Source organism: Lepisma saccharinum, chromosome 1, assembly GCF_977018435.1.
Source record: "Lepisma saccharinum chromosome 1, izLepSacc3.1, whole genome shotgun sequence".
NCBI lineage: Eukaryota > Metazoa > Arthropoda > Insecta > Zygentoma > Lepismatidae > Lepisma > Lepisma saccharinum.
The window spans coordinates 217,446,634-217,471,524 of NC_139229.1; the positions used below are offsets into that span (position 1 = coordinate 217,446,634).

Sequence of the window (24,891 nt, forward strand, 5' to 3'; positions counted from 1 at the left end):
TCTTCTATGCTCATGTGCCACTTGGAGCAAGCAAAATTACAGTAGCATAAGTAGAAGAGCAGAAACTTACGGAAGAAATACACAGAAACCGTCATGAAGTCGCACACACTCAAATTAAGAAAGGGCCCATATTCCACATGTTTAACAACACCTTGGTTAACGGATGGCTCAGAGCATGATTTTTAAATGCAAGAAAAGAAATTTCCAAAACTAAAATTCATAGAAAACTGATGCCTTTAAATAATTCAAATTTGCAAACAAATGTTTGCAATATTTAACATGTTGTTTTTTTTCAGTGAATCTTTGATGGGTAGGGGTTAAAGGGGTTACATTCAAAATTGACCTGTATTTATTTTTATGTACTTTCACCATACTTTCTGGCAGAGTAGTAAGCGTAATGCACTACAATTACAAGGAGTCTAAAGTTTATATCCTTGTTATAACATGCAGTGTTATATTTGTGTATTTCTTATTTCATGCCACGTTTGGCTAATTGTCAACACGATAATGAATGCTGAGTTATGAAGTTAATGGACACCAACACTCAGGCCAGCCAGGATTTGAACCTGGAATCTTCAGTGGAGAGGATTATTCAATGCACTTGGTCACCAAGGTCACTCCTGTATGTAATGTTGTTATTTATTTCACCTTGCAAAGTATCCAAGTGGCAGGAAAATGTAAAATAACAAAAACAGGATTAGTAATAAGAAAAGTGTATATTTTTGGTAAGAAGTGGTTTTGGTTTGTTTTGAAGTATTGACTGCTAAAATATGATGAAAATATAAACTTTAGGCTAAAAGATTAAAAATCGGCAACTTACGTGTGTGAGTATGAGATTTTTCGTACTACGTTTCGGAGGTTACACTACCTCCTTCTTCAGGTTGAAACGATGTTATTCAGACACCTGACATGGTGCCTCGTCGTGAAAGTGAAGGTTAAGGATTTAGGTTAAAAAGTTGCTAGAAGGACACTTTCTAAAAAAGAATATAAATTACACATCTAAAACCGCGCAATACTATAAAACAAAAGAATATCCAAGGCTGAAGTCGGCGACCTGCCGACCGATGCTCAGGGTAGGCGAATGCACGGTGTCAGCCCGTACCTGGGGAAAGAGAACTTCCCCTCCTCATTCCTTCCAAACTGGGGCTCGGGAGTCACCAATCCAAGGAGAAGTCGACCTCCACCTCGGCGGCTTTCCTAACCTCAGGAGTAACACGGAAGCCCATCTCGTCCCTAATCACTGCGGCTTTATCCCATTTTTTAAAGAAATTAACCCAGCCGTCCTCTAAATTCCCATCGTCCCTATTAAGTTTGTTCCAATTCTTCGCGCATATATAGGCGGCTTCATATACGTTTCGGTCCAATTTATTGTTGACCTCCCTAATAACCTCCCTTTTAGCAATCTTATGTTGGTTAACCGACATAAGATTGCTAAAAGGGAGGTTATTAGGGAGGTCAACAATAAATTGGACCGAAACGTATATGAAGCCGCCTATATATGCGCGAAGAATTGGAACAAACTTAATAGGGACGATGGGAATTTAGAGGACGGCTGGGTTAATTTCTTTAAAAAATGGGATAAAGCCGCAGTGATTAGGGACGAGATGGGCTTCCGTGTTACTCCTGAGGTTAGGAAAGCCGCCGAGGTGGAGGTCGACTTCTCCTTGGATTGGTGACTCCCGAGCCCCAGTTTGGAAGGAATGAGGAGGGGAAGTTCTCTTTCCCCAGGTACGGGCTGACACCGTGCATTCGCCTACCCTGAGCATCGGTCGGCAGGTCGCCGACTTCAGCCTTGGATATTCTTTTGTTTTATAGTATTGCGCGGTTTTAGATGTGTAATTTATATTCTTTTTTAGAAAGTGTCCTTCTAGCAACTTTTTAACCTAAATCCTTAACCTTCACTTTCACGACGAGGCACCATGTCAGGTGTCTGAATAACATCGTTTCAACCTGAAGAAGGAGGTAGTGTAACCTCCGAAACGTAGTACGAAAAATCTCATACTCACACACGTAAGTTGCCGATTTTTAATCTTTTAGCCTAAAGTTTATATTTAATTGTGAGTAATTCGCACCTTACCAGTATGTTATTGATCTCCGATACGGGGAGGAAAGTGCGCAAATATGAAAAGTTGAGGATTAAGCTTAACAAGACCCTAATTAGGATAGGTTTCCTTAAGCATTGTAGGAAGAAGGGTTTTTTACCGAGTTTTTTAAAATGGGGGTACCAACCCCTTAGTTTTAAAGGGCTGGATCAAAAGAGGGAAATACAGTTTAGAATGCTGGGGAAATGCGTAAGGGAGGCTTATGCACAGGTGGATAGGCTCAACTCTGAATGTTACAGGTTACATTTGGAAATTGGAGGACGATTAGACCAGGTAACATGGGGGCGCATTGAGGAACGTCATTCTAGAACAGTCGAGCAGGCGAAAATAAGAGATATCGAAACGGTTAGGAGGAAATTAATTAAATTGGGAATTAACGAGGGAGTTAAGGAGGGAGAGAATAGGGACAGAAAAGGGGATGAAAATAATGCCAATATTTTAAATTTAACAAAACTTCAACCCCCTAAGGCCTTAGCGGAGATTATGAAAATGGGGCATAAATTTGCCATTAGGGATGAAAACTTCGAAAAAGAGGAATTCGTCATAGCGGCGGAGAAAATAGTGGGAAAATTAGACGAAAAAGAGGATAAATCCAATGTCAGGGTAAAAATTCGAGACATTATAGATGAACTAATGCACCTAAGTATAAGGGAACTAGGCCCACCCGTTACCAATCATAGGACACCCAAGGGAAAAACGGAAAGTAAGCTTAGGGGGAGTCTTCGTAATGTGAAAAAATGGGTTAAACAAAGTGACGTGTACTTGGTTAGATCGGATAAGGAAAACAAAATGGTTATTATCGGGAAAGAGGAATACCATAGTAAGTTGGAAGATAGCTTTAGAAGTAATGACTACGAAGAAATCAAAGTTAACCCCATTAATAAAATCAAACGAGAAATCAAAAAAGGCATTGAAACCAGTTTTACCTTGGGAAGCGCGGAGAAAAAGAAATTACTTAAGGGGGTTAAGGAAGGGAATATTCCTACGGCCTTTGGGATACCTAAGACCCATAAGGAGGGGATACCCCTCAGACCCATCATCCCCATGTATGCACATCCAGGATATGGTTTAGCTAAAGAAATGATTAAGAGGATGGGAAAAATGAATATGGACACCCCGTATAGCGTCAAAAACTCTCTTATGGTCAAAGAGACTATTGAGAAACTCACCATAGGGGAACGGGACGTAATTTGTAGTTTTGACGTTATTAATCTGTACCCCAGTGTCCCCAGGGACAAAGCTGGGGATTGTTTGTATAGATGGTTGATTGACCAAAACGTCGAAATCTTGGTCGCCTGGGAGTATGTCAGGTGGTTTTTTCTCATTACGGGGTACAATTACTTCTACGTTAACGATAAAATCTTCCGACAAAAAGAAGGGTTGGCCATGGGCAATCCCATCTCTGGCCTTGTGGCCAACATCTTCATGCACTACGCCGAAAAAGCCGCTATGGAACATGTAGGGGGGAGGGGGGGAGATAAAGTATTATGGGAGATACGTAGATGACATCCTCATCATAGGGAATGAAATCAAACTTGACAGTATTTTCGACCAATTGGGGAAGCAGGACCCCAGGATTGGGTTTACTAGGGAAAATATGGCCAACGGAAAGATCCACTTTCTTGACCTGTGCCTTACTAAAACCGGACAACGGATCGTAACCGGGGTCTTCCATAAACCGTTAGCTGGAGAGCTGTACCTCCATAAGAGATCCCAACATTCGAATAGGACTAAATTAAATGTTTTTCTTAACTTTTTCATTCGCGCCGAAAGACTGTGCAATGACGAAAAAGAGAAAGAGAAAGAAGGGGAATGGATAAGGAAGGTGGGGGTAAAGAATGGGTACACTATCCGCGACCTGGAAAAAGTAGCTAGGAAAGCCAATAGGATTGTTAGGCAAGAAACATCGCAAAAAGACAAGGGGGATGAAAAAACTGAGATAGGAAACGGTGATAAGAACTCGTATTTTGTCGGGATCCCGTATTTTAAGGGGGTCTCAGAGAAAATTGAAAAGTCCGTGAGGGGTTACGGAATAAAATGTGGGGTAAGAGCACCCCGGAGTATTGAAAAGCACTTTACGTCATATAAGAAAGGGAGGGGGGATAGGCGCAATAACCCTGAGGAGCGGAAGGGAGTGTACAGGATAGTGTGTGAATGCGGAAAGGAATATGTGGGACAAACCGGGAGAAGCATGCAGGTTAGGTGGGGGGAGCATGATAAGGACATAAAGGAGGGCATACCCAAAACCGGATTATCTGAACACATATTGGTTAACCGACATAAGATTGCTAAAAGGGAGGTTATTAGGGAGGTCAACAATAAATTGGACCGAAACGTATATGAAGCTGCCTATATATGCGCGAAGAATTGGAACAAACTTAATAGGGACGATGGGAATTTAGAGGACGGCTGGGTTAATTTCTTTAAAAAATGGGATAAAGCCGCAGTGATTAGGGACGAGATGGGCTTCCGTGTTACTCCTGAGGTTAGGAAAGCCGCCGAGGTGGAGGTCGACTTCTCCTTGGATTGGTGACTCCCGAGCCCCAGTTTGGAAGGAATGAGGAGGGGAAGTTCTCTTTCCCCAGGTACGGGCTGACACCGTGCATTCGCCTACCCTGAGCATCGGTCGGCAGGTCGCCGACTTCAGCCTTGGATATTCTTTTGTTTTATAGTATTGCGCGGTTTTAGATGTGTAATTTATATTCTTTTTTAGAAAGTGTCCTTCTAGCAACTTTTTAACCTAAATCCTTAACCTTCACTTTCACGACGAGGCACCATGTCAGGTGTCTGAATAACATCGTTTCAACCTGAAGAAGGAGGTAGTGTAACCTCCGAAACGTAGTACGAAAAATCTCATACTCACACACGTAAGTTGCCGATTTTTAATCTTTTAGCCTAAAGTTTATATTTAATTGTGAGTAATTCGCACCTTACCAGTATGTTAAAAATATGATGAAACGTTATCGAGTTTAACTGTAAAAATTTACAAAATTGGAACTTTCATTTCATGCTATGTTTGACCCTCTGTCTTATTCAAATTGACCTTGTTCCTTCTGTCAACATTGTTCCAAGTTTACCACATATCTGAATTCTTTTCTACTTAAAATTTCCCAGGCAATGGGACATTCCATGCACATGGGAACTATTTTGAATAGTGTAAGGTAGGGGCATACAAACTACTCTTCCTTTTGGTCATGGGCCACGTACTGTGTTATTTCCATTAAAGATAATGTCTCATAATAAAATCAAAGGTTTCATAATAAAATAAATTGGAGGATCAATTATGTATACTGTTACTTATACTGTTACTTTAAAAAGTAACTTTCGGTCACTTTTACAATTACTTTATTCTACATATGGTAGATATGGTATAGGACTTGTTCACGTTTTTCTCAAATAAAATATAGAGGTAAGAAAGTTCAAAGTAAATTCTCATACTTAAAAAAAAAAAATACATATAAATGTACATTCATGAAATATAATATATTACTTCTATTTTGTAGCAAATTGTTATTTTCATACAGAAAAGTAAATTAATTTCATTACTCATTTCAAAAAGTAACTAGTTACATTCATGGTTAGTCACATTAAACACTGTTTATTGTGTAGGTTAAAGTTTCAGATTTCCACATTGTAGTTTTTATTGATTTTTCAATTAATTTGGAAGGGCCACTGCCTTCATTAACAAGTTATGTTATCTAGAACGGAGATGGTAGCATGTCACTGTAATAGTCTACTATCTCCATCCTAGATGTTGTAACCTGTGTTAATGAAGACAGTGTTCCTTCAAAATTATTCAGGCACTCAATAAAAACTGCAGTGGAAATATGAAACTTTAGCCAAACAATAAGTAGTTACTGTTGCTCAAAGAAAGAAAGTAGTTACTTGTAACTTCATTGCTATGAGGGTCACTATTTATATTTTGAGCCTAACAATGAAAAAACAGCAATTTGGCATTGAAAACTGCTTTATTGTTTTTCGAAGTATTCTCCTTTATGGTCAATACACTTTTGCATTCGTTCGAACCATTTGTCAAAGCAGTTTTTCCAATCTTCTTGAGACACCTCCATAATATGGGTTTTGAACGCATCAACGGCGTCTTCCACTGATGAAAATCGTTGTCCACGCAATTTATTCTTGACATTCGGGAACAAGAAGAAGTCATTGGGTGCCAAATCAGGACTGTACAGCGGATGACCCATCAATTCGATTTTTTGACTGTTCATAAAGTCGGTTGTTAGACGAGATGTGTGACAGCTGGCATTGTCTTGATGAAGAATGATCGGATGGCGTTTGTTTGTTTTCCGTATTTGACCGAAGACCTCTGGCAAACAAATTGTTGTGTACCATTCAGAGTTGACCGTTCTACGTTCCTCTAAAGGCACAGCTGCCACATGACCAGTTTTCCCGAAAAAACAGGCGACCATTTGTTTCGATGTGCTTCGAGCGTGAACAACTTTTGTTGGATTGGGTTCATCTTGAAACACCCATACAGTCGACTGCTGTTTACATTCCGGCTCATATGCATATATCCATGATTCGTCACCTGTTACAATCTTATATACGTCTTTTGAAGCACCACAATCGTATTTATTGAGCATTTGTTTGCACCAATTGACGCGAGCGTCTTTTTGAGTTTTTGTCAAATTGTGTGGGATCCAACGAGAACGTACCTTTCTCACAGCTAAATGATCATGTAATATTTTATATATGCTGGTGGAACTAATGCCTATGGTTGCCTCAATCTCACAGTATGTCACATGACGATCTTGCAGTATTAGGTTTTGCACAGCATCAATGTTTTCTTGAACAACAACTGATTTTGGACGACCTTCGCGAATCTCGTCGGTGAGCGAATGGCGGCCACGATTAAATTCGTTATACCAGCGTTTCACAGTGGCAAAGGATGGGGCTTCATCGCCAAATGTGGAAGTAAGTTGATCGATGCACTCTTGTCTTGATAATCCACGTCGAAAATCGTAAAAAATCATCGACCGAAAAATTCCATTTTATTATTGTCGCGCAATCTCCAAGGCAACATAAACAACACAAATGAAGCTATTGACAAAACATTTGAAGTACGTTATGGTCAATAATGCCAGACGATTCCCTGCAAACGTCAAATCGCACCTAACTTCAATCAGTGTTGCCAAGGCTCAAAATATAAATAGTGACCCTCGTATGACATTTCTATCTTAAGGTACACATTTTCTTATACTTACACTGAGAATATTGAGGTTGCTGAGGTTGTGCATAACTCTGAATGAAATCTCTTTGGTATATTCCATCTGGTCTCTCCTTAGCATCTAAGAATGCTTTTGCAAATGGATTGTACTTAATTTTAAGAGATGTGACCTGAAAGGCAAGAACATCAATGTTTCAGTCATGTATGCACTCATTTGACCCACTGAAATACACCAGCTCTGTATATAGTGTTGTAACCCTAGATTAGTAATGTATGAATTATCAGACAACGGGCAATTTCCTTTACATTGCATTGCTTTGGCCAATCAATTTTATTCTTGTCTAGTTTAATGGGCAATTAAATTTATTGATATACTATCACAAGAAAAGTAAAATTAAAGTTCTCTGTGCACTTTGCACAGCACCATGAATTCACATATCGGTGTAGGGGTAAGGCTCCACACATTCTTGATCTTGGCCTTTTTTTTTAGTGATGTAATTAACAATATGCTTCAGCTGGCTTTACCCAGGGTACCCATTTATTTGAGGCTGGGTGAACCCCAGAGCTGCTTTATGCAGGGACAAGGCTGAAAAAATTCCAACCTTAGATCATGCACCCTGCGAATTGAACCTGACTAGACCACCATGTCTCCATCACAAGAATACCTTGCCTGGTTCCATATCCATAGCTTTGCGTTACCAATCAATTTTTGACCTTTGCAATGTCAAACATTGATGTGTGACATCTCAACAGGTTTTCATTGCATTATGCTGACCAGATGGTTTCACCTTGCAATATATGTTTCAGTGTGAAATAAAAAAAATATTTTCAATAAACTGTATTAAGTTTTATTCCTGCTTAGGCCCTGAAGAATGCAGAAATATATATTTATCGAATAAATGAATTAACATCCAATTGTTTGCAACTGAATCACATTTGATATTCTGATAATTTACTGGTAGTTGCCAATTGGCACTTCAACATCAAAGTTTAGTTCTACACTTTGTCCTAGAATTGATAATATTATATGACCATTCCCATACCACATAAGGAATTAGCCATTTACCAGTGGAACAGAGGGAACAGGCTGTTCCCTTTTACTTATCACCCTTTTGAGCTATTTAAATTATCTGTATTAACGTAACAAGAACACTTCTTTCTCCCAAAATCAACGTTTCCACAAGTAACGCTGTCTTTCACCATGGCTGGACGTTTGTTTACTTCACCTACCCTCATCACATAGACAGCCTTAGGTCTCATAGTTTCCACCCCTACTGCCTATTGCATCATAGTGATTCCTTTGGATGTAGTATTTCTTTAATTTCCTAATCTTGTTATGAACTTGCGTCCGACATTCATAACTAACTGGAAAAATCTTCTGCAGTCTAAGCGTCTGCTAAATGCCTTGGCTAAATGCTGCGAAATACCTTCCGAGGGTACAGCTCGAGTCCACCTGTTCCACCAGCCCCAAGAACAAAGTTTCAATGCATGCAGTGGCAGGACAAGAAAGATAATGTTGTGAGTGTAGCATGATTGACCAGCTGGAGACAAAAGCTTTTAGTTCATTGAACTTTGCAGGAAAGGCAGCAAACCAACACCTACCCTAACTGAATTAAAAACTAAAACTAAATCGTACACAAGGCATTTTCAAACGAGTTACTACAACTATTTAAAATGATTAACTGGATATTGTTCAGTGGAAAATTATATTGTTGCCCTTGTTTGTTCCTGAGAAAGGAGTCTGGAACAGTTCGGATTTTGTCACATTAACAACTTCTACAAATCTAGCGGATGTCATGAAAAAACTCACCATCTGTATGCCACTATTGCATTGAGGACGTTTGAATTACAAGAATACTCAATTCTATGAAAAAACGTCAACTTAATGTAGAAATAAAGAGATGAAACAGGTTTTGACAAAACATTATTTTTTTCTCTCTGATCACTCATATATTGCTTTTATTAAATTTTTCTTGGTTGTGCACCAACAATTTTGTTTTTATTGTTTCCGTTACATTATATCATATTTTTTAACGTACCTCATGTATGTCACTTCTGATAATTTGATACATATGTATCGTATATTTATTTGATTCTTTTCAATAAGGGTTGAATTTCACTTGGTCTACTGTAATATATTAAGACACCCATGGGTGGGAGGCAAGTGCAGGTGACCTGCTCCCCTGCCTGATTTAGCACCGCACGCCACTGCTGTTTACACATCCTTCCTACACTTATCACACATGCAAAATAAGGAGTTTTCCATTGTGAGCAGGGAATCCCTATTAATGTTATAATTAGGTAATTACCAAGCAGGTACTCAAGTATTAATCAGTTGTTCCCAGCTACTGAGGAAGAGCCATCACCTCTAAAATAACTGGAGCAATAAGTTTGAGGTGCATGCCAATGACTTTTGTCTTGACAATTTTACTAACAAAATTTGAAGAGAAAAAGGATATATTACCTCTTCATTTTGATAAGCTGTCACTGCTATAAATTGTGTTTCTGGAAATGGGTAAGTGAGAACGTGTCGCTGTTCAGTACCCACTTTCACAATATGAACTCGTGGTTCATACTTGTGCAAGGAATTGAGCATTATCTGAAAGAAGCAAGAAATTGCAGTTAGTTACTAAACAATTTAAATGCTAATTTGGTATATTATTTATTCACTCACTAAATAAGTCTTCTCAGAACTTCCCATCAACTGCGAGGCCACATAAATAGTGGCATGCAAATAAACCAAAACTAGTTTATTCACTTTTTCCTTATATCTTATGTGTTTCTAAATTAAATACAAGAAATTTCCATGCTGGTGCAGAAATTATCACTGCTTGTTTGCCACTTTATTTCAATTGTTAAACATGACAATGTAAAAGCAAAGTAAGCGAACATAGCAATGACCAATTTGCCTAGTAGTAGCTTTGCATTTGACTATTCATATTGTATCATATGATGAAAATTTTAAATCCTAACCACAGAACTAGAACAATAATGCTTAAACCAGAAAAAAAATCATAATTATGATTATTCTACATAAGCAATTGACTTCATAATGGACACTTATTATTTCTTGAGAAAAACTGTGATGTTTTAAAATATTAGAAAATTGTTTGTAATATATTTATTTTTGTAAATGAATCATAATTTTTCACAGTGATAATCTGAATTTCCTTCAAGATTATGAATACATAATTATACTCTATCCTGGGTATCTCTGGAGCAAGTGAACAAAAACAAGTGTCTGTGCAAGTAGTGATGAGAGATGGCTCTACCAATGAGCATGTGAGAGGGAATGGGATTGCATGGAGGGGTGAAAGCTACTCTAGTTACCAGCCTTCGCAGCAGCATCTACTGCTTCACTCTGCCCACTTGATTCCCCCCCCCCCCCCTTCTCTGCTGCTATACATGGCCTTGTTCAACAGATTCCGGGGATAGAGTATAAATAACAGGACTAGGCTATTTTATCGTCTTGAGAATGGTATTTCAGTCTACTTATTTCATTGTAAATTTGATACAGAATTCCACATGAATTAGTCAATTGCTCTGTAATAATAATTATAATGTCTTAAATATATCATATTTCACACCCAGAATTTTGATGGAAATGAGGAACAAAATATAGAAAATGTGGAAAGCAATATAGAAAAGCTAAATTGAATGTAAGAAAGTTGGAAAAATTAAAAATATCTTTCATATCCATATTGAAGTTTACAGTGTCTCACCTGTCCATTTCCATTAGATTTGTTTGTTAGTTTGACTTTTGCAAAAGAGACGGCTTCCTTCATCCAATGAGCTCCAAAATTTGGAGATTCTGGATGAATGTAGATAGGATTTGGAGGAGGGACCTCAGCTTTTCCCCCAGGCACCCATTCTCCATTTACGTATTTCCACCTGTAAAGCAAGTAATCTTAAATTAGAAAAAAATATGTGGATTATTTTATCAAAGTATTGTTTGTATATATACGAGGTTTGGCTAGAAAAAAACCGGATTGATGTTGCTATTGGCAAACAACGATTGCACGAAGGTTGAGCAATGCATGATTCTATACTACCATACCCTGCCTACAGAATGACTAATTGCCCTGGGTGCAGGCCTCTCAGTTTCGCTGTGGCACTTGGACAAAGCGGAACGTGCGTCTGTGCTCCGTCGGAAAAATGCTGAGTATTAAAATGGAACAGCGTGTCAATATGAAGTTCCTTTACAAACTGGGGAAATCTGCAACAGAAGCGTACGACATGTTAAAATCTGTGTACGGGGATGAGTGTTTATCACGCACACAAGTGTTTGAGTGGTTTAAATGGTTTAAAGAAGGACAGGAAATGATCCAAGACAACCCACGTTCAGGACGACCATGCACGTCGAAAACGGAAACAAACATTCAAAAAGTGAGTGATGTGATTCAAAAAAATCGTTGATTGACCATTAGAGCAGTTGCTGAAATCACAGGAATAGACAAAGAAAGTGTTCGACAAATTTTACACGAGAATTTGAACATGAGTAAAGAGTGTTCAAAACTCGTACCAAGGAACCTGACATTGGAACAGAAGGAAGCTCGAGTGAACATTTGTACGGACACTTTGAAGAACATTGAAACAGACCCTACATTCTTAGAGAGAGTGATAACCTGTGATGAATCGTGGTTTTTCACGTACGACCCTGCCACAAAGCGCCAATCAATGCATTGGAAGACTCCGAGTTCGCCACGTCACAAGAAAGCTCGCATGAGCAAGTCCAAATTCAAAGCCATGATGATTGTCTTTTTCGACATTCGAGGCATTGTGTACGTTCATTGGGTACCCGAGGGTCAAACTGTAAACCAACATCATTACATTAATGTGCTGAAAACCCTTCGTGAGCGAGTAAAAAGACGACGACCTGATTTGTGGCAACGGAAGTCATGGATTCTGCACCAAGACAATGCTCCTGTCCATACGTCCCTGTCAGTGAAGACATTTTTCGCTAAATATGGCATCCCAGTGTTAGAACATCCACTGTATTCGCTGGACCTTGCTCCCTGTGACTTCTTTTTATTCCCCAGAGTGAAGTCCGCCCTAAAAGGAACCAGATTTGAGACAGTAGAAGCTGTGCAAAGAAAAGCGACGGATGTAATCTCCGAAAATGACTGGCAACACTGCTTCCAGCAATGGAAAATTCATATGGAGCGGTGTACAGATCGTGCAGGGGAGTACTTTGAAGGAGATAAAGTTCCTGTTGTACAAAATGCCGAATAAAAGATTTCATAGCATCAGTCCGGTTTTTTTCTAGCCAAACCTCGTATTTCATACCCCTTTTCTGCATAAATTTAATTTATAGATTTTAATTTGTGGTTACTTGTCATGTATCATTGGAATTCTCTGACATATTTTCGTGGTGTGTTTTGCTCTGTAAGTATTAACAACAAAAGTGTACAAAGATGGATGTTTTTTTTTAAACTATATTAAGAAATAATTACATTAATAGTCCAAGGAAAATCTTAATTTGTTTTGTTTTTTCTAGTAAATTTCTGCATGTAGGGTTGTGGAGGTTTGCTGCATTATATACCCATTCCTGATATTTCCAAGTTTGTGTTAATGCCTGTATACCTCAAGCAGAAGAATCATTTGGATACACTTGCAGTCACTTATGGCTCACTGTGAAGGTCATTTCACCCATCTGCCTGTAAACAGAGGCCATTGTCGAACTTCCTCCTCCATTCGTAAACTTGCTGGTCCGAACCACTATGCAATGTGCCTCCACTGGGTATCGAACCTGAGACTCCTTGATTACAATCCACTAATCCATTGGCGAGACCCAGAGAAACTAGTTAATAGGGAAAGGGTCCAGAGAAGAAGAAGAAGATATCAGCTGATAGATATTACATTAAATTAAGTTAATTTGCAGGATCGGAAAGCCTGGAGGCTGCAGTTGAATGAAACTATATATTTTTAGAAAATATCAACATAAAAGAACTATCGTGTCATGTGGGTCAGTGTAATCTAATTTGTCTTTTCTTGGTGATTTGACATGAATTGACTTTAAAAAAGCTATATTAACGAACATGTCTTACCTATGATTGTCAATTTGTACAAATTCCAAAAGGACTGTGTACATGGCTGTTGGGTCAAGACCGGACACGCTGACTTTTACTACTGGAAACATCCGCCTAGACAGAAAGAAAGGAAATGACAAAAATTAATGCATGAAATTGAAAAGTCAATAAATTTTAGGTCGGAAAGTTGAACATATCTTAAGAGGTTACAAATTCTAAGTAAACTATTGGTGAAATATATTTAAAAAATGATCGACTGAGATTGGAGAGTACACTTTTCCAGTTAGAATAGGTTCAATGAGCACTACATCTTGTTACACTCAGTCGTTTTTCAACCTTGAGCAACTCATACCTTCACATCCCCTAGAATGTGCCTTCATGGCATGGTGCACGGGAAACTTTACCTTACCTTATATTTTCTATTTCTTGTTTAATGTATTTTCTCTAACTCTTATCTTTACATCAGACATGGTCAACCCGCTGTATTTTGTTAAAGAGCGCTCTTGTGTGCGCATGGACTGCAGAGCGAGCAGTGGTACTGTAGCACAAGATTGTGCCAGGCAGTAGGTTTGGTCGGTCGCGTTCATGCAGTGGGCAGTCTCTCCTCATCTATAGAGTCTGTAGTGTATAGTTTTAATTTGTGTCAGTTGATTCATTTTTCTCTCTTTTGAAAACGATTTTAGAAATCTTGATTGTAATTTTCTTTCATGATCAAATCATTATCATTTTGATCCGTTGTCGTGGGTCCTCTAAAAGATGTAGTCACCTTTAGGCCGCCTCCTCTGCGTATTTGGTAATCCGACACTATGTTAACGCCAGTTGCAACACTTTTCCTTATATTCGTTTTCAAATATTTCATCAGTAACCCACCAAAACTTTTGTTCTGCTTTGCTATTTCAGCCCTTCTTTTTCTTTTAGATGCTCCGGATCCAGATGGGAATTGAAGTCTAAAATTGGTAAACGCTGTAAGTGCCACAAGAATTCAAACACAGTTTTCCACGTTAAACTGTGAAATGTGCCATGCTTGATAATGTGGTAAACGTGAAAAGTGGCTGGTAGCCCTCTAAGTAGTTCAAAGGGCGTGTAAAAAGGCACTAGTGTGAAAGTTCGTACGGACTGATACGCTGAACGATGCGATTTCCAACACTCGCTTTTGGCACTTACAACGTTTACCACTTTTAGTCCTCGATTTTCTTCCCGAATCGCGATCTCTGCCCGACATTACTGAGTGATAACTGTAATGTCATTACACCGACCGACAGTAACGGGCACTAAATACAATGGAGAGCCAAACAAAGCGAGTAGATGCTAAGAATCGCTTGTTACAGCGCACGATGTCACAACATTCAGTATTGTTGCCTAGCCTAGTGCAAGCTTAAAGCTAGGGTGACAAGGCGTCCAGATTCTCGCAGGACAGTTCTTTTTTTGAGGGCCATGTCCTGCGAAATGTCCTCTCAAATTGTTTACCTCAATAAAATCCTCCCTTTCATAAATACACAATAAACTTTATTATATAAATTGGTGGCATATATACATGTAGCTACACATGTTCACGCTCCCTTCGTTCGCTGAGTTAGCCTGCCTCTTAAAGTTTACATGTATTGCTTACAAACAAATATTGCATTCATTTGTTCATGTATATATACGAGGTTCAAGTTGTCACGGTATCTAGTGACATGTGAAACGCAGTTCGATATAAATTATTTTTTGTTTATTGATTCATTTTATGCACAAACATGAAAGTGTGAGGTTTGATTTATTTTGTGAATAAACTTGTATCCGAGCCAGACGTCGGGAGTTGGGGGCGAGTTTTTCTTGAGTGACAGCGGAACTGCCTTTTTCGGCTTAGAACATGACATATTTGCACCAACGCGGAGATAAGGAAAGATTATTTTCGCCGCTACCGGGCTCGAGTCGCAGCAGGCGTTCGAACCCATGTTCACGGATGACCAGGAAAACCAGCTGGAGCCCAACTCTGCAAGGATCCAGGACGCGTCGCCGACCGCGCCTTTCAAGACAATGGACAGAGGTCATTTCCATCCCCTGAGAAAGCGAAGCGAAGCCACCTTAGCGTGGGTTTCAACGGACGAATTTGAATCTCTTATATATATGTGGTGCTACCATCCCAGAAACAGTTTTTACCCGGATTTCACCGAGAGAGCATCTCCGCGCTACACTCTCGCGTGATTATTGTTTTGTGTCCGTGGACTTTGTTTCCTTACGTACCGCGAGCGAGTTGCAGATAGAGAGTTACCAGTGTGCGCCTTATTTTGGTGAAGATTACGCGGTGATTTGTTTTTTGCCAAGCGTTAACTACATAATCATGGGCGGCTAAAGGAGATTGAGAAGGGAGTCTGTCGACTTCCCTGACCCCGCAACGATACATCGCCATCTTCCGATGAAGCCAGTCAGCCAACGCCACAGACGACACCAAAGCCAAACGCTGCCCAAAGCCCGAAGGACGTTTTCAGAACGACGCCGATCGAAGCCCGTCACCAGAGAGAGAGATTGAAGGACGACTCCAGAACGACGCCGATCGAAGCCAGAGGGAGAGATTGAAGGACGACTCCAGAACGACGCTTCCAGAACGACGCCGAATCGAAGCCCGTCACCAGAGAGATTCTGAACCGACGCGTGACCACGTACACCCGACGCTAGTGACAAGAGGAACGCCCGAAGTACTGAGGAGGTGCAAGTACACCAGATCGTCGCAATAATTCTTCGTCGCGATCGACCTCGGAGGACAATTTCGCCACAAAGGAACCGTGTGCAAGTCCCGCGTCCAGGAGAGATGAATGACCACGCCATGTAGCAGAGTCTGGTACAGTATACTTCAGAGGGTCTCATGTACATGTAAACGTGCGTCGTTAGTATCAACACCGTACAGTTAACGCCGAAGTCTCACTTATTCGCAAAGTTACTCAGGAAACCCCGAACCTAACCCCCGCGTCTGATAATTTTTGGTATTGTTATAAAAAAGGGTAATTTCATGTTCAGATGTTCTAATTTAATTGTCTGCATTCAGCGTTAGAAGCTCCATTTCATTTCTTTAATATTTAGTGTAAATTGTCAAAGTGTGCTCCATTGTTTTTGTGTAACCGATCGCCCCGTCGCGCCATTTAATTTGTCAATAGTTGACTGATGAGTCCTTTTAATTGTGGAAAGCGTAGTTGTTTTTATTGCAAGGTCGTGTGCGTGAAATAGTATTATTTGTTGCATAGTGGTTTTTAAGGTAATTTTTGCTCGCGCCGACGATTGATTAGTGTATTCCGGCAGCTGGAGCCAATTAAGTTTTTGCATCCCTATGTAATTGTGTAGTTGTTCTCATTGGACGAGAGAGGCTTATGTGTAATACCCCCGTCCGAGAAACTTGTATAATGTCGTGCTTACGACTCGATGCATACGTTCATTCGAACGAAAGATTTAACCACGCCGACCCAATTGTCTTAGTTAACCGCTTTCCGAGGGCTGGCACTTAAGTTAATTTAAAAGAGCACAGGAGCTGACAGACAAATGCCCTAAATTCACATAAAGGTTTAAAAATTAAAAGGAATGGTATGTTAATGAGATCCATGATTTGTATCCATACTTCACATGTAAAAATACCTCATGTGTGTGAAAGAGAGATAGAGTGAATGTTGTGAGAGTGAGGAGGCTTTGTAAACAGTTGTTGATTGCAATATTTTTTTGTTGTTACAATATATATTCACTTTTTACCGTTCGTCAGTGTTGTTATTTGACGTTTTTCAGGTACCAGATATTATGCTATTAGTGTTTTATGATTGTTCGAATCTACATATCAAAGGTAAACAAAACAGTGTAACTTTTCCAAGGTATTAATCTCCGCCTCGCAATAGTATGACAATAAACGACCGTCTCAGTACCGAACTTGATAACTGGACCGTGAGTCACGACCGGTTTCCCGTACGCATAACGACGTTTGGCCCCGTGCCGGGGTATGATTGACACGTCATTTCGGGGACCGTGAGTGCACTCGTTACAAAGTGATGACTAAAAGTATATACAAGGGCACTTCGAGAATTTAAAATTGTTTGATGTATTGATTATGGAGGAAAATACATATCGGACAAGAGTAAAATATATTCTCAGTATCGATTAATAATATTTTATATTATTTCACAATGTATAGACATTTTACTGTTTCGGGAAGTTGTTTCAGCATGAATATTAAAAAAGACGTGAAAGCTAGGAGAATAACACTTGCCTCACTAAAGAGTTGGAATTTGGGCGTGGAAATCTCTAGCTGCATGCACTACTTGCAAGTTATAATTTGTATGGTTTTAATTGCGTTTTTTTCAATTTGTGCAACCAAAATATGTAAGGTCAAAATCATAATTTCATTCTGAAACAGAAATAATAATGAGTTTTAGGTTAGCATCAAAGAAACATTAGTTAATTACTTATAACAATAAATAATAACGTGCAGTGCATCCAAAAATCCCTTAGACACGGAAGAAAATTAGAGAATTGGGGGCGGGGAGAAATTAGGAACAAGAAAATGAGTAAAGATACACAAAAAAACTTGAAGAGCAAGAGACATAGAACGGCTGATCTGTAAAATGAAAAAGTAAAGCAAAAAAAGGAACGAAAAGAAGAAAATGAAAGAAATCAATAAATGGAAAATATATAAGAGAAGAAAACATTAAAGAGAACTGTGTTATATGTAAGTGAGCATGAAGAGTACGACTTTCTTTCGTCCAAAAAGAAGGGTCACGTGGCCCTCCTAGACCCTACCTATGTGCATCCATGGTTGTCCTACTTTTCGTTTCAGAAAATCTGGTCACCCTAGCTTAAACGCTTAATTCCAAGTTTCATTAAAACGCATAACACGAACAACAATCACAGATTCGTTACAACGAGAATTTTATTTTATTCATAGCTTATTTGTAGTGGCCTGGCTTCTACGTAATATCAGACGGCTACCTCCAGGTTTATTTATTAATAATAAATATTTGACATATTCATTCAAATTGTAACGGTTAACTAGAATTTAAAACTGGATAAAAACAGAATGTAGTTTTATCGCACACAAAAATTAGCCTTTTCAATATAGTTATTGCATTTTTTTTGTGTAAACCCCGTGAGACGCGAGACCCCTTCAGGTGAAAGTCTCCGGCCGGTCGCCCACTTTGCCCAACCTTTACTACGCCACTGCCATCCAACTACAATAAAAAAAATGACCATGGTAAAGATAAAAAAGGTAAAGTGTTCCCCTGTGCATAGCACCACGCCATGAAGGCGTATAGGGGGTGTGGGGGTAACGCCCCACACTTTCTTGATCCGGTCGTGAGTGGGGGTGATGTGATCAGCATCACGCCCCTGACCGCCTTTACCCCCCAGGGTTTCCCCCAGGTACCCATGTTATTCGACGCTGGGTGGGCGCCGGGGCCGCTTCCACCGTTAGAAAAGTTCCCGGATTTGGCAGTTTTAAAATTATTAGCGGCCGGCTACATTGTTAATCTAAGTAGTATAATTTTAATGATTCAGTATTTAAATATAATATTCTCATGGTGCATTCAACTGCAACTTATAATCATTATCCATCTTTGTACATGATAAAATATTCAAATTTAAATAAAATTAAGTGGCGTCCTTTTTCTCGGAGGTGTGGGTAAAGTGACAGGCAGGCTGTTAAATTAAATTGAACGATAGAATATTGTAAATTTACGTTAAAACTAATCACAATTGGCCTCGAAGGCTAGAACAACTCGGATACTACAATGAAAACGATAAAGCTGAGAATTTTCAATAGTAGCTAAGTATCATAAAATGACCAAGGGGTATGAAGTAATAACCAAATATAAAAATAATACGTGTTCCGTAAGTGAAAGGCACAAAATATGATCTGGAAAAGAACTTGGGAAAGTGAAGATTCATAGATAACGTTCATGGAATTGAATACTAGTAAGTTCAAATTGAGAATTAGTTGCTTGTAAAAACAATACAGTATCTACGAAGTTTATAACTAAGAAATTAGTGTTATAAGAACGTGTATGATTCGTGCATCAAAATTTGAAAACAGGCATTAATAGTGGTTCGAAAGAAGTCTACATAGTCCATTAGTTGATTGTTAAATATAGATTCGTGGCAAATTATTAATTTTGATCTCAACTGTGTCTGACCTTTATCCTTCGAAAATCGAAGTGCATAATGTTGTAAAACTTTGTGTTTGATGATCTATTTATTTAACAAATAAAACAGAATTTGAACAAAATAGGATTTGTTATAAAGTATGTGTCGCCCAAGTCGAATTTGTTCATGCTTCCATTTGAACTTAGGAAGTTCAACATCTGTGCGAGCTTACATTATCTGTGACTTGCACAAGATTAAGAATATTTGAGAATTAATCTGATTTTCTTAAAAACAACAAAATTAACTATTATGTAAACGTTTTTGGCATTTTGAAAATATATTATAAAGGTATGTTATTTACAACTTTAACTATTTTATGCAAATATTGTAAAAGTCTATAATTATGTAAATCCATAGAAACCTGTAAATATCCACCAAGTTTCCTTGGTTTTTTGTAAATAACTGTGTAGTATAAGAGGAAGCCGGTTTTCTGTATATTTCGGCTGTCTTACCCTATTACTGGTATCACAAGTTTACCTTGTAGGGAGAACTACCCGGTCTTCCGACGCTGCAATTTGCTTGGGCTAGTTTCTCATAACCTGCTGCTTCGGCTCTAGTTGCTTGCGATACCAAAGCAATTGTGAATAATCTTGGAAAGGTTACCCGTTTCATATTTGTCAACAAATCGGCGTCAGTTAAACTAATCTAAGATTGCCAGGGATCAAGTATCATTGTACATTGTGCATTATTGATAATAAACCAATCGGTAAATTTCTTATATCCGGAAAACGGCTGAAATTTGCTAGTTCATTTAATTTCAATATTCGTACTTACGTACTTACATATGCCATAGCAGCAACTCCAAAACAGAGAAGACCTGAATACCAAAAACCAAAGCAACAAAACAGGGAAGAAGATGAAGAAACACTCCAGTGGTTACTTCAGAAACTTCGCAGAGGCAACATCCTACAGAGGATAGAGAGTGCCAGAAACAAGATGTCACAACTTCAAAGTAAAGAGGACAAAGCCACACTCCTGACACTCCTGATGCCTAGACATCGTCGCAGCAGGAGACTTCTAAAACCTAAAACTTCCACAGATACGACATCAAAAACCAAGACGGCCCTTTTTAGGACCAAAAACGAATAGTCACTACAGGCCCTTTTAAGGACCACAATATAACGGTTCTAACGGAACCAAAAACAAACCACAAAGCAGATGTATCCACCAAGCGACAGTTGCAGGAGGAATAGAAGGACTAGTCAACCAACCCACGTCAATAGTTAACACGACATAAGAAGAAATAGGAGCCAGGCCTGTTAAAGGCGATACTTCACAAAACAACAGTCAAATAAAGAAGTCAGTCAGTCAGTATATTTCGGCTTCCTTACCCTATTGCTGGTATCACAAGTTTACCTTGTAGGGAGAACTACCCGGTCTTCGGACGCTGCAATTTGCTTGGGCTAGTTTCTCATAACCTGCTGCTTCGGCTCTAGTTGCTTGCGATACCAAAGCAATTGTAAATAATCTTGTAAGGGTTACCCGTTTCAGATTTGTCAACAAATCTGCGTCAGTTAACCTAATCTAAGATTGCCAGGGATTAAGTATCATTGTACATTGTGTATTGTTGATAATAAACCAATATTCATGGGAAGGAAGTTCCATACCTTTTCATTACTAAAAACTTAAGAAAGGTATAAAATCCGACACCAGTGGCCAAGTCAGGGCTGCACTTCAGTTACCCAATTAAGCCAACTGAGAAGTCCGATCCAGGATAACTTAGTAACCAGACCTAAGCCCTAGAGTACCAGTGTAGATGCGTGTCAAGTAGCGTTACGCTACATTCAATATGTTGGAGCCCTTGTGCCCATGCTTCCGAGAATTTTGTAAGATCGCTTTCAGTTGGATAGGAAATATGTTGCTTAGGTCTGAAATCTCCCTTCATGATAATCTTTCTATCTCGTTACAGAAGTTCCAGAATTCGAGCCTCGGCTTGGTTGAGAGCCTCGCTAATCCTCAACGTCGCGATTAACCAAAAGTGGAAGAAACGCGATGCAGAATAATAATAATAATGCTAACTGTATAAGTTTATCACTGGATCCATTTTGGCTAACCTATACTGACTGCAATTCACGAGCAGGAAATAAGTCACTGCATGATTTGTGTGTTTGTGGCGAATTCTGGCACAAAATTCCGCATCAAGCCAGGAATGATCGAGTGTGTGGCAATTTTTTTTATTATTAGAAGCCTGCAAAAAATAATACAAGTTGGGACGTCAGAGACCCATAATCAGGCACTGTGCATCACTATTACCCTGAATAATTCAATCATAATTCAGCAGTAAATAAATAATAATTCAACTTACCAGAATGACAAATAGTGTGTGGTCTTTTCTGATACTGTTAGTGGTATAATGTGCTTTTATTTTCTTATAAGGTTGTAAAATATAGGAAGACGTTCCTGAAAATATGTTTATGTGAAATTAAATTAGTTGTGTATGTCCAGAATTTGTACCTCATCTCATACCAGCTCATATGAAAATGCAAAAAAGTCTCTCTCTCTGGTGGAGTGGTTAGAGTAATTCGTTATGAAGCCAGGGATGCTATTCTGCATAAGGCCCGGACATTTCCTTGTCTTTGTTATTTCATCAATTTAATCGAATCCTCACTCATTCTCATCGCCCCGAGTAACATTGTAAAACGACGTATTACAATCAAGGGAGTCCGCAGGATTTTTCCTCAGGGGGAAGAGTGCGATTTCATTCCTTGCCCTTCAGTCAAAGAAACTTATTTTGAATTTGAATTTATAATTTTGGGTGCGTCAGCACTAAGGTTATTTTTGCACCCGACACACTTAACTAAACTAAAGTGCAGGGGCGGTCCGTGACGTTTACAGCAAGGGAAGCACAAATCGTAAGAAATTTTAAAAAGCACTATTATTATTATTATTAACGCCTTATTTATAAATTCTTCTATTACAAGATTGTAGAATTCATCTTCTGCATTTTCATTTCAGTTTTAGCAGTTTGTCAAGTACTGTCCTTGGGTATTTCTTAGAGGTGTGCGTGATCCCGGAAAGTCGGGACCGGGATCGGGGAAAAAAATTTCCGTCCCGATCCCGAGCAGTCGGGAACTATCGAATGGTCATTTTAAAAAGTCGTTAATTCTAGACGTTTTCTGCATTGTAAGTTTCTGGAACTAATCGGAAATTGTTAGTTTTAAGTCCAGAAATGCAAAAACAATCACTTAAAATCAAAATGACGTGTAAAATTCGATATTTCCAGAGCGAATTTTTCCCGTCCCGACCCGAAAAATTCTGTCCCGCACACCCCTAGTATTTCTACATTAACTGTGAATTCGGTGAAGTGATGAAAAGATCGTTCAGCACTAGCGCTAGACACGGGAATTGTTTAAACCAACTTAAAACTTGAACAATTCAAAAAAGCATTCCTTCAAGTAAACAAGATTTTTGATCTCCACCGAGATATATTAATCTGATGAATAAGCGACACTTAGTTCACGTGAAGAGCCATGTCAAATGTTGATCATAACTCAATTTCAAAGAATAGAACATGTCTTCAGGAAAACTTTTTTGCGTTCTTTTTATCAGCTAATTGTAAAAACTTTAATTTATTTTTTTGTTTTATTATCTCCAGTTTGCGCTGTTTATCTTTTTGCAAGTTTATTCTCTGCAAATGTTGCCAGGAGAATTTCAGCGTGGATTTGAGTTTGCCGGTGACGCTGTGAAGTTTAAGTAAATTGTTCTTACAATCGAAACCTGAACTGCTCCACACACCCTTTTCATTTGAAAATAAGTCCTCCCGGATGGTAGAGTGGTAACGCTGTCGCCTTGAAATGAAGGGATACAGAGTTCGATACCCGGTGGAGGCACATAGAGGTTCGGATCCAACTTTAAACTGTAGGTCCAGCCCCGATTAGCCTGTCTACGCATGAAGTGGGCTTATGAGCAGAAATCATTTGAAAATTGGACCCAAAACCAACAGTTGAGTTTTAATGCCCTTCTGCAACCACCCACCTATTATTCCACATTAGTCTGGATTAAAATGTCGAACACTTTTTTCCTCTATTATACCAGGTAGAGTCTAAATCGGACATTGATCTACCACCAGAAATAACCCCTCTCTTCTCTTCAAAACTTCTTGATTCCAAGCCCTGGACGAAGAGTGTTTCCAGCCACCTACTCTCTCCCCCACACCATTAGCTAGCTGCCGCAAGACCCGGAATGAGTTCTGTGGATTCATTCCCTTCGAGTCAATTGAACCGCACTGATTTGGTCAACTGTTAAGTATGATTTCTAAACCTATGTTTTTCATACAAATTCCAGAAATAACGCACATGAAATTTACTGGGATAACTGACAACACAAAAGTCACTGTAAATGAAGAAAAAATATTGCAAAATAATTTATTTTAGGCGGATTTATTTCGAAAAAAACTGTGACGCTGGAATGAGTGGCGGCCATGCGTTCCCTACGCCGAAGACAGAGCCGAAGATCTACGAAGAATGCCGAATGCTCCCTTCCCTTTGCTGAGGGTGAGCGACACGGACACTGATGGTCGTCTGCTACGCCGAGGACACACGTCCTGTGGTTTTTACAATAGCTCTTACAAGTAGATACAGTAGCGTACGCAGGATTTCATCAAGGGGGGTGTTATTTCTAAAAAATTTTTCCAAATTCACATTACTATTGTTTTATTATACTTTAATTAAATAATAATAATCACAATTAATTCATAATACTTATAATTAATTAATTAGCTGAATTAATACTAAAATACTAATACCACTACTACTACTATTAAGTAGTAGAGATCTACATAAATATAGTATTTATGAAAACAATAGAACGAAATTACTTTCTAGTCATTCGATTTTTAGCAAATCCTGGGAGCATTTTTTTGTTTCTTTGTTACGAAATAATTGTCTGGTCAACGAGGTGAGACATTTCAAGGGTGAAGAAGATCCATAAATACAAGGAAATATATTAAAATAAATTGAAATAATCAAAGTATGGAACTCATCCAAGGAGCTGCGGTGATCGGTAGAGCGTCTGACAAGTGACAATCACGCGGGAGATCCGGATTCGATTCCCGAAATTGGTTGGAATTTTCCCGGCTTTTTTCCCCGCACAAATGTCCCCGATAATTCACATCCTGCGTACGCCAGTGTGTTGAACATTGTTGCAACTGAGATACAAAACAACTTTTTTCTCTTTTAAATCATAGTTACCCTAACCTAACCTCATAAACTCGTGTTTATTTTCAAGGCATCACTCTGAAAGACGCATGTGTTTGGAATGCTCTGCTTTTCTCCATGCTGCATGGAAATAATCATTCAAATTATTATTATTAGTAGTAGTAGTAGTAGTAGTAGTAGTAGTAGTAGTAGTAGTAGTAGTAGTAGAAGTAGTAATAGTAATATTATTGTCCCAGATGTTTGACTGTGAAAAATTGGCCATTTAA

The 24,891-nt window shown here is 38.9% G+C and overlaps 1 protein-coding gene across 2 annotated transcripts in view; it reads right to left on the bottom strand.

Annotated features, from left to right (window-relative positions):
• The window catches only part of byn (T-domain transcriptional activator brachyenteron), a 101,001-nt gene that overhangs the window by 6,648 nt on the left and 69,462 nt on the right, over window positions 1–24,891 (bottom strand). The window contains exons 1-5 of one of the 2 annotated variants that reach the window (XM_083127960.1): window positions 19,947–20,074; window positions 13,335–13,430; window positions 11,010–11,178; window positions 9,752–9,886; window positions 7,325–7,457 (exon numbers count right to left, since the gene is read on the bottom strand). In XM_083127960.1, coding sequence (XP_082984086.1) covers window positions 7,325–7,457; window positions 9,752–9,886; window positions 11,010–11,178; window positions 13,335–13,426 — 529 coding nt within the window. In that variant the 5' untranslated portion in view covers window positions 13,427–13,430; window positions 19,947–20,074. Of the gene's footprint in view, window positions 1–7,324; window positions 7,458–9,751; window positions 9,887–11,009; window positions 11,179–13,334; window positions 13,431–19,946; window positions 20,075–24,891 lie in introns of those variants that run through there. The other variant, XM_083127952.1, reaches the window with a different exon arrangement.